This window comes from Nannospalax galili, unplaced genomic scaffold, assembly GCF_000622305.1.
Source record: "Nannospalax galili isolate Female #2095 unplaced genomic scaffold, S.galili_v1.0 scaffold307, whole genome shotgun sequence".
NCBI lineage: Eukaryota > Metazoa > Chordata > Mammalia > Rodentia > Spalacidae > Nannospalax > Nannospalax galili.
The window spans coordinates 4,407,165-4,417,556 of NW_008359625.1; the positions used below are offsets into that span (position 1 = coordinate 4,407,165).

General features: G+C 46.3%; 1 protein-coding gene across 2 annotated transcripts in view; it reads right to left on the reverse strand.

Moving 5' to 3' along the window:
* Positions 1-10,392, reverse strand: part of Kiaa1549 (KIAA1549 ortholog) — a 157,033-nt gene that overhangs the window by 28,362 nt on the left and 118,279 nt on the right. For both annotated transcript variants that reach the window (XM_029558836.1, XM_029558835.1), the window contains exons 13-15: positions 8,049-8,254; positions 6,340-6,563; positions 5,583-5,736 (exon numbers count right to left, since the gene is read on the reverse strand). In XM_029558836.1, coding sequence (XP_029414696.1) covers positions 5,583-5,736; positions 6,340-6,563; positions 8,049-8,254 — 584 coding nt within the window. The remainder of the gene's footprint in view (positions 1-5,582; positions 5,737-6,339; positions 6,564-8,048; positions 8,255-10,392) is intronic.

A 10,392-nucleotide genomic window follows, 5' to 3' on the forward strand; every position in this document is an offset into this window, starting at 1 on the left:
TGCTATGAGCAAAATGCTACGTGTGTGTGTGTGTGTGTGTGTGTGTGTGTGTGTGTGTGTGTGTATAAACAGAATGAGCAGAAGAGCATGCCATAGTCTGGATCTTGAATGTCCTGTCTCAAGGGTCCATGTGTTAACAGCTTGATCCATATAGAGCTACTGGGAGGCAGAGAAACTTTTAAGAGGTGGCACCTAGTAGGAGGGGCTTTAGGTCACAGAGGCTGTTCCCTGGGAGAGAAATGTGAAACCTCACCCCTGACCCTTTCTCTTTAGCTTCCTGTCTATGATGTAAGCAGCTTTGCTTCACTGCGTTCCCAACATGATACACCACCTCACCACAGGCTGAAAGCAAAGGGACCCACTGATCACAGACTGGAATCTCTAAAGCTGTGAGCCAAAACCTTTCCTTTTTATAGTTGATAATCTCAGGTATTTTGTTACAGTGGCAGAAAGTTAATACAGTGTCCTTTTTGGTGTCAAGAGGCTCTATAAGTCCCAATTATGGTTACCAGAGTTGACACCCTGAAAAGACAGGTTCTGCCTGAGGAGCTGGGTACCCATTCCCTCTGTGCAGAAGAGTTGTCTCCTTCTCCCTTGATGGCTTTGCTCATGACCAGCCTGCACCAGCTCCACTGGTTAAATCACTGGAAAAGCCAAGGAAAATATTTTCATATCTGCCTGGGTCTAGAGAAGCCAGTACAAAGCAAAACTATCCACAGAGACATCCTGCATCTTGGTGCGCTGTGAGAAAACTGTTTCGTTAAGAGTCCATGTCTGTCAAGGGAAGAGCAGTGATCACTCACACCAGCAAGAAAGGCAACAGCTGCTTAATTCCAGAAAGAAAATCAAATTGAAAATTGGCAAATCCACAGACAGTCCACAGATGCATTCCTTGACCTGTAACATGTTTTCAGTTTTTTTTTTCTCAACTTATTCATTTTTGTTTTATGTGTATGAGTGTTTGCTTGCATGTATGTAAGTGCACCATGGGTGTGCAATGCCTATAGAGGCCAGAAGAGGGTGTCAGATGCCCCTGGAACTAGAGTTATAGGTGTCATGTAAGTGCTGGGAACTGAACCCAGGTCCTCTGCAAGAGAGGCAGTGCTCTTAACTGCTGAACCATCTCTCCAGCCTCCCCTGTAATGCCTTTAAAAAAACATAGATAGACAATATTTTGAAAGTCTGAAAACTTCATATGAAAACTTCTAGATTTTCTTAGCAGAATCTGAAGCTCCAGCAGACCCAGTCCTCAGAGCCACAAATAAACAACCTCTGCTGAGTAGTCCTGACTCCTAGAGAGGAGGCAGGTGCTCATCTATCCAGAAGGTTCAATTGGTGAGCTCACTCTTGTATACCACACATGCCTGGTCTTGCAAGTCTGGTTTTCCCAAACTTCTATATCCCAATAAAGTCTAGTAAGTGACAACTGTCACCTGGAGATTCTAAGTAGGCACCAAAAAGGGCCAGTGATTTCTGACCTGACTGACACTGACAGGATGTGTCTTTCCTTACAAGGTCGGTTATGAGCCACACTCACATACTCCTTCCATTACTGGTTTTCTGGAGGGACAGAAGAAGAGGACTGGTCATCACTGTGATACCCACCTAAGAGCTCACTGGTGGAGAAATGGAAAAGTGTGCCAGGAAGAACATCCTACTGGTAGAGGGCTTCTCCAAGCCACAGCACCTTGAGGGCAGCAATAACGGTGCCAACTGAATAGTTGTATCTCAAGACAGCAAACAGAACATACTGAAATTCCAGTGGGAAGAGCTCACCCACACTTGAGAACCCCAACACTCTAGCCTATCCTGGTCTCCTCCTCAGTGGTCATACTTTTAAGAAGGTTTAACACGTACTGCAGGGGAGACAGGTTCTAAGGATGCAAAGGGTGGCTCCCTTGGGTTCCCACTGGCCTAGGAGCCCTGCCAGGAAAGCCAGGAGTGCAGCCACCACATCCACACTTCCTTCTCCTCCTCACTTTTCAGCTTCGACTGTCAACATCTGAAAGCCAACAGGCGAGGTTCCCTTTTCCACATCTCACCATCTAGCACAAGGTTTCACATGGAGATGAACAAGCAAATGATAACCTGAGGCCTGCAGAAGTTCACATCTCCTCAGGATACTTGGGTTGGAGTTTAAACTCTTCTCTCTGGAATCCCAGTCTGATAGTGCTGTTATGATTCAGCACTGTTTCCTTTGTTTGGATGTTGTTGCATGACTAGAGTGATGTGAACAAACTGTTCCCCTCAGATAAAGCACCAAAGAAACAATTCTACCTAAGTCTTTCTGGGTGAACCAATGAGTGTAGCATGGGAGCATGGACAACTTATGGGCAGCTACACCACTGAAGGAATACACCCCCCCCCCCGAAATTGTTGGTTCCTATTTTGAGAAAGGGAGGAGCCTCTGCTCTCCTGGGCCTCCTCACAAACTGCTCATATGGATAATCACAGTTGCTTTGAGTTCAAGATGGCAACAGTATTTCCATGTCTATTGCTGTTCAGAAATACACATGATGCTCTTTACTTGTAGACATTAAAGATCATACCTGTCAGTACCTATTTTGCAATCCTTGGTGGGCTTTTCTAAAATAGTGATCATACATACTGGTTTGCCCAGGATAACCTTGGTTTATGCCCACTGTCCTGGTTTAAACATTAGTAGCTACTTCCTTTCATTTTCAAAAGTATCTAGATTGAATGCTAAATGTCATTAGAGGCCAACAAACTTTTCATTTTTTAAAAAAGATCAATTTTTAAATTTTATATATGTGACTTGTCTGCATGTAAATGTGTGCACCATATGCATGCAGTACCCTCAGAGACTAGAAGAGGGCACTGAATTCCCTGGAACTGGAGTTATAGATGGTTGTGAGTTAGCATATAAGTGCTGGGAACTGAACCTGGGTCCTCTACAAGAGCAGTCAGTGCTATTAACCTCTAGGCCATCTCTCCAGCTTGCTCTGTCTCTCTCTCTCTCTCTCTCTCTCTCTCTCTCTCTCTCTCTCTCTCACAATCACTCTAAGCTCCACCTTCTGTCGATGCTGCCAATTCTATCTTAAACTCCTGGGCTCAAGCAATCCCCTGGCCTCCATCTCCCATATAGCTAGGACTACAGTTGGGCACCGCTAGCCTTGGCTCCAAAAACCTTTCAGTCAAGAGCCAGACAACAAATATTTTAGGTTCTGCAAGTCATAAAAAGTCTCCGTCATAACTCCTAAATTCTGCAAAAGCAGCCAAAGATAGCAAGCAAGCAAGCAGGTATGGCTGTCTTACAAAAACTTTGCTGTGTTTACTGAAACAGCAGCTGGCTGGATGTGGCCTGAGGGCTGCAGTCCACCAGGCCTGATCTAGAGTGGTGACTAGCTAGAAGGGGTTGAGGAATACCTCTCTGTTTTTGGAGATGAGCCCTCAAGAAGATATCTTGAGAGGAAAGAGGAAAATTCCAGATAATTTGAAACCATGCAGTACATGAATAATATGGCAGATGAAAATCTAGCTAAGAAAAGACAAGTTCTGAGAAAAGGCACTGTTTTAGAAAACGGAGGTCCCAGCACTGTCAGGGAGACAAAGTGGAAAGCAAGTTCGTCTGAGGAAGGTTTTCTGTGAAGGGAATCTGTGTAAAAGGAACCAGGGAGACAAGCAGTCCCTGAAGGGGGTTCCCCAGAAAAGTTCTTCCTACTGACTTGTAGAGGAACTTTGTACTTTCTATGAAGAAAAAAAAAATGGAAAAAATAAAATAAGATCCTGGCCTGGTGTAGTGGCAAGTGTCATTCACGAGGCTGAGGCAGGAAGATTATGTGAACCTACCAGCTAGAGGCTAGCCTGGGCAACATAGCAAGACTCTATCCCCAAAATTTAAGTTAAATTCAAAAGGAGAGTCCAGGCCAGCATGAAGGAAGCCTGACAATCTGCCATTAGTGAAGGTGAATGAAGTCACAGAACTCAGCAGCTCAGGAGGGCAGCACCCAGAACTGGAAAACAAAGTGCTCCTGCAGGAGCCTCTAAGAGGATGAGCCCAGGCTGGCTCAGAAATGGGGTGAGGGGGGGTGTGTCTGCTTCGTCTAGTATTAGCTTTACAATTCAGGAAGTCCTTGCTTCAGACAGACAAAAGCACCAGGTGACCGTGGAGGAGCTAACAGGACAATTTCCACAAATCAAGCCAAATACAGCCAAAGCTTGGACGCACTTGCCAATGGCTCTAGTGGCTGGGAAACGCCATCGGCTGCGGAAGACCTTCCCATTCACAGAGTGAGAGAAACACTCCATTTCTTCCTGCTGCTGTGGAGGAGCAGAAGCTAATCTGTAGGTCTAGTTCTAGAACCACAGCAACCCTCCTGAGTAGGTTATGAAGGTCATGGTCAGTCTTCAATCCCTAAAGAACAGTCTGTTTCTTTCAGATGGTCTTGATGCAATTATACATCAACTATATTTCAGCCCCATGTCACTGTGGTGTTTGGCACATCTGCATAAACAGGGTGAATGTCTTTCAATATTAGTAATGTGTGTAATGTAAGGAAAAAAAAAAACCTCTGGAAACCTCACATAAGAGATGGCGGCTGCATGAGTTCTGTATAGTAACTATGTATATATATCGAGATGCTTTCTCTAAGGGTGTGCCTGTCACTCAAACAAGGCCAGCTCTGCAGGCTGGCCTGGCCCCGGCAAGGCTGATCCACTGCCGCCTTTCCCGGCGCTGCCAGTGAGCTACAACTGGCTCTCCCTCTCGCTGCTGCAGGACATTTTTGTGTCTCTTGCTAATGGTCCCTTGGGAGGCTGGCTGTCTTTGCTCCTCAATGGAGCCTGTGTGTGTGTATGTGTCGTAAAATCAGTGTCTGCCTTCACCAGTTCAAGACGGTCTGTCTGGGCCCCTTTCCGCTCGGAGGGAAAAAAGGGTTTCATTCTTTGATTTCCACTAAGCTCTTTCTCTTATGCAAATTATATATACATGTAAAGGCTGAATGTCCCTAATCTGAAAATCTGAAGTATTTCAAAATCTGAAACTTTAATCTCTGTCATGATGCTCAGTTGGGGATTTTGAACATTTCAAATTTTAGATTTTCCTATTGGGGATGCTCAACCAGTAAAGTCTGTCTGTATAGCCATTCCAAAATATCCAATATCTGAAGCAGTTCCAGTCTCCAGAATTTTGGTTAAAGGCTACCGAACTGAGCAAATACATTATCTTCTTGGCACATTAGGGATCTACGGCATGGGGGTGAGCAGACTAAATGGAAAACAGTCCAGAAATTCAAACGGCTGTCTGAGCAAAGGGAAAAACTGGACATTCTCTCTCCTCTAATTAACCTCAAGCAGTTCCCATTCAAAGGCCGAAGACAGGCTCCCATGCAGAAAGGAGAGCATGGGACATATTTTCAGAGGTATCACCGAGCAGCTCCCTAGCTGATGGGGCTCAGGTCACCCTGTTTGGGTGGCCAACCCCACTCTGGGTGCTTCATGGCCTGCTGGTCCTGGTGTCCACCACACACAGGGCAGCAGCCAGCACTGTGGATGCCGTTTTCTCATCAAGGCCCTCTCCTCAGAGCCCCCACCCTGGTTCCCAGGGATTTGGCATTACGCACTGGGCATCCGATGTAGGCAGAGTTGTGCACACCCGGGGGCCGCTTGTATGTGCCGTCACTGTCTGTGGTGATGAGTCTGTCCTTCTCAGCATCAGCCGGGCAGCCATTGACCTGGTGTTTCCGGCGTGGCTTAGGAGAACGTTTTATCCGTGAGCTGCCAGGACAAACAGAAATTATCTTCCTAAGAAATAAGCCTGTTTGCCACTGGCTCATTAACTAAACAGAGTATTTTCTGAGTGCTTACGATGTGCTGGCCACTGAAGGGAAAGCTCTAGGGATTCTGAAAAAGTGGGAGCCACAGTCTGGGCCCCATGGACCAGGCTTAACCACAACAGAGGGACAACAGAGCAGTCTGTACTCATAACATCATTTAGTGACATAGCAGGTGAAAAAGTAGCAGGTCAAGCCGAGCTATTAACAACCCCATTGACCACAGGGAGCTTGAACTGGTGACTAGATCTGAAGCAGTCATAGCTCTGTCTATGTGGAAGGCCAAGGAAAGAGCGAGTGCGGAAAAGACCACAACAGCTCCAGGGACACAGGTTAGAGCAGAGAAACACATAAGAAAACACATACTCATGGTGGGCAGGAGCTGGGAAATGGGGTAAGATGAGACCAAAGAATGCAGGAGGCTGTGGAAAAGTCAACGTGGAGACCCATGACATCACCCTGTGACTGCCCTGAAGGTGAAGAGAAGGAGGAGGGGCAGAAAGAGAGAAGGAGCCTGAGCACCACTGTCCCCAGGACCCCAGCCTACCTCTTCCTCGGCTCTATGAACACAGAGGGCACACTGGCTGCAGGGTCCAGGATCTTGTCGATTTGCATCTGTGCCCTCCTGTATACACGATGTCGCTCTTTGGTGTCACCAGAGGACAAGTCATCCACCACTGGGAACTCGTAGTGGCCTCGGCGTTTGGCACGTAGGCGGATCTTGTTGCGGTGATGCTCAATCTCTGACTTGTGCCGCAGAGCGGTCTGGATCTATGTGTGGGTGGCCAATAACAATCATATAGGGCATTTTGGGGGAGTTCTGGGACACTTTCTCCTCAAAGCCTTTTAGGAACTTCTGTCACAGGCCCAGGATAGAATAATCCCAAGTTCCCCATGGTGCATTTGCTCTGTCGAATAGAAGGAGGCAGCAACAGAAGTGACAGAAGATAAGCACAGCCTACATCGAGGCAGAGAGCCACCTAGCCATTTACTGATGAGCACCAGCTTAGGCAACTCTGGCCATCCACAGTCTAAGGCCAGTCTGCAAGGGCCAGGGGCGGCTGAGGTAGGAAAGCACACAGGTTTCTAAGAGCAGCTTTCTGCTCATCTATCACTGTCCCTGACCGTGGCGGGGGGCGGGGGGGGGGGGGGGCCCGAGGCCGCATTTCTCAGCAAAAAGTGTTTGGGGGTGGGAGGGGGGGTGGGGGGGGGGGGGGGGGGGGAGGTGGGTGTCTCATAGGGACAGAGTTGCAGCTTGGGGGGGGGGCTCCAGAGGCCTCATTGCTAGCAAAGAAGTTGTTGGCAGTTGATGGCAGCTGAGGGGTTGGGGAAGTGGCGCTTCTTCTTTGCGGATGTGACTATTGTTTGCCAGTGCCCCAGTGAACGACTGCTCATATGGTCAGTACTAATTGGACTCAGGAGGCTAATAATAATAATAGAGCTAGAGAGATGGCTCAAAGGTTAAGGGAACTGGCTGCTCTTGCGGAGGACATGGGTTCAGTTCTCAGCACCAATAAGGCAGCGAACAACCATCTGCAACTCCAGTTCCAGGAGATCTGATGCCTTCTTCTGACCTCTGAGGGAACTGCATGACACGGGTGCACCTACACACATGCAGGCAATACACTCATACATGTAAAACAAAAATAATAATAATAATAATGATAAAAAAAGGAGCGCCTTTAATTCCAGCAATTGGAAGGCAAAGAAAGGTGAATTTCTGTGTGACTGAGGCCAACCTGGTCTACACAGTGATTAGTCAGTTCCAGGCCAGCTGGGGCTACAGGGAGACCCTGTCTCGAAAAAAAAGAAAGAAGAAGGACATGAAAGACATGAAGTTGGGAGAAAGGCAGGTTGGAGGATCATAGGGGAGCTGGAAGGAAGTAATGGGGGTGGACAAGATCAAAACACATTATATACATATATAAACATTTCAAAGAATAAATAAAAACATTAAAAAATTAAGCATGAGGCTTTGCGGCTTTTTTGATTTTGTTTGTGTATTTTTTGTGTTTTGGAGACAGGGCCTCATTCTGCAGCCAAGCTGGCTTAGAAGTCATGATGTAACCCTCCTGCCTCAGCCTCCCTGAGTGCTGCGATTACAGGCCTGCCACCACATTTGGGTTGCAATGTTTTAAATTAGGTACATTCTCAGCAGCTCGTCTTAGGGACTGTTCAATGCTGGATCTTGTTTTTCGGCACTGACCAATTGAGAGTGTAAGCTTTTTCATTAACATGCTTTGATTAATCAACTACCTCTTTGTTGATTTTGTTGGTCTCTGCCACTCGGTCGGCCAAGACAGGGTGCTGCACAGGGGGAGCGGGGATGGGCTGCATGGCAATCAGCTGGATCTTACTGGGGACCCGCCGGCTAGCCTCTGAGGTTCGGGAAATCCTGTCCACATGCTCGAAGATGGAGGCAGAGGAATGCTGTTCATTCCCTGGACTGGGCAGGGGGGCTCCTGGAAAGGAGGAGAAGGAAATGAACAATAAAGCATCTGAAAGCAGCAGCAAGGAGCCAAAACTATGGATCATTCTTGAAAGAATGCTAAGACTGAGTCTCTGACCAAAGATACAGCCACATGCTGACCACAAAGTACTCTCTATTTCAGTGTACATGGTCTGTGTTTAAATACCTTCTTTTTCAGTCTCATTAAAAACTACAAATGGAGCCGGGCGTGGTGGCACATGCCTTTGATCCCAGCACTCGGGAGGCAGAGTTAGGCGGATCTCTGTTCAAGGCCAGCCTGGTCTACATAGTCAGTTCCAGGACAGCTGGGGCTACAGGGAGACCCTGTCTCAAAAAGACCGAAAAAAAAAAAATTGCAAATGGAAGTGGCACACACCTTTAGTCTTAACTTCAGTTCCTGGGGATCTAACGCCCTCCTCTGGCCTCCACAGGCATTGCACGCATGGGTGTATTTATATACAAGCAAACAAATCACTCGTATGCATAAGCTAAAAACACTTTAAAAAAAAAAACCAAATTACAAATGAGGGTCAGTGAGATAGCTCAATGGGTAAAGACAATTGCCCACAAGCCAAATGGTCTCAGTTTGATCCCCCAGATCCACATGGCTGCCGGACAGAACTGACTACGGAGAGCTGTTCCCTTCTTTTCTTATTGTTTATTTTTCTTTTGTATGAGTGTTTTGCATGTATTTATGAATGTGCACCCATGTTGTACAAAACCCACAGAAGACAGTGTTGGATCCCCTGGAACTCGAGTTACAGATGGTTGTTAGTCACCATGTGGATGCTCTAGAAGCAGCCAGTGCTCTTAACCACTGAGCCATCTCTCCAGCCCCTGGAAAGCTGTTCCTGACTTTAGAGATCTGCATTCACACCCACTTATGTAAACACACTTGTTGATTAAAATAAAGTTACAAATGTCTTTAGGAATATGTAAAGAAATCATTATGGTACTCTGTGTATCAAAGGTCACTCTGTTTGTCTACATGTGGTTAAAATCTTCAGAGAGAAAAAGGAAGGTTGGGCATATATATGCTCCGTTGGTACAGTGCTTCCCTCACATTCAGGAGGACCTGGGTTCCATACACAGGACCACAAAATAAAACATAAAACATGTGAGCTGAGTGTGGTACTGTGTGTCTGTAGAGGTAGAGAGAGGAAGAACAGGAGCTCAAGCTCATCCTCAGCTACACAGCAAGTTCAAAGCTAGCCTAGGAAACATAAGCATCTGTCTCAAAAAGAAAAAGAAAAAGGAAAGTAAAATGGACAGGACAGGAGACTGAAGATGCTCAACTAGTTAATAAACAATTTATAGAATTTTTACTAAATATATTTACAGCAGCTCTGAACTTCCACTATCATCTGGGAAGGAGCTCTGGAGGGTTATCAACTAGTTGTGAAGGCACGGGAACGCAGTCTTTCCTCAGTATGAGACAGGGGGATTGAGTCCAGGACCCTGTAGGTACCAAAGTCCATTAACTGATGCTCAAATTCTTCTATAAAATGGTGCAGTATCTACCTAGAGATACTCCTAAGCACATCCTCCTGTATGCTTTAAATCACCTGTTTGTTATTTATAAATCACCTCTATATCACACACACACACACACACACACACACACACACACACACACAGTCTTTTTGAGACAGAGTCTCCCTGGCCAGGAACTTGCTATGTAGAACAGGTTGGCCTCAATCTCAGAGATTCACCTGCCTTTGCCTCCTGAGTGCTGGGATTAAAGTCATGCACCATCATATCTAGCCTTTCTTATAATTCTTTTTTTTTAAATATACTTTTAAAATTTTATGTGTATGAGTATATTGCCTGCATGTGTTTAAGTACACCCGTGTCATGCAATGCCCAAGGAGGTCAGAAGAGGGTGTCAGGTTCCCCTAGAACTGGAACTACTGAGAGTTGTGAGCTGCCATGTGGGTGCTGGGGATCAAACCCAGGTCCTCTGCAAGAGCAATCAGTGCTCTTAACTGCTGAGCCACCTCTCCAGCCTCTTATAAATCTTAACACAATGTAGATGTTATGTTAATAATTACTATACTAATTAGGGAATAGTGACCCCCCCCCCAAAAAAAAGGTTAAATATATCCAGGACGCCTGAACCCTTAAAATATA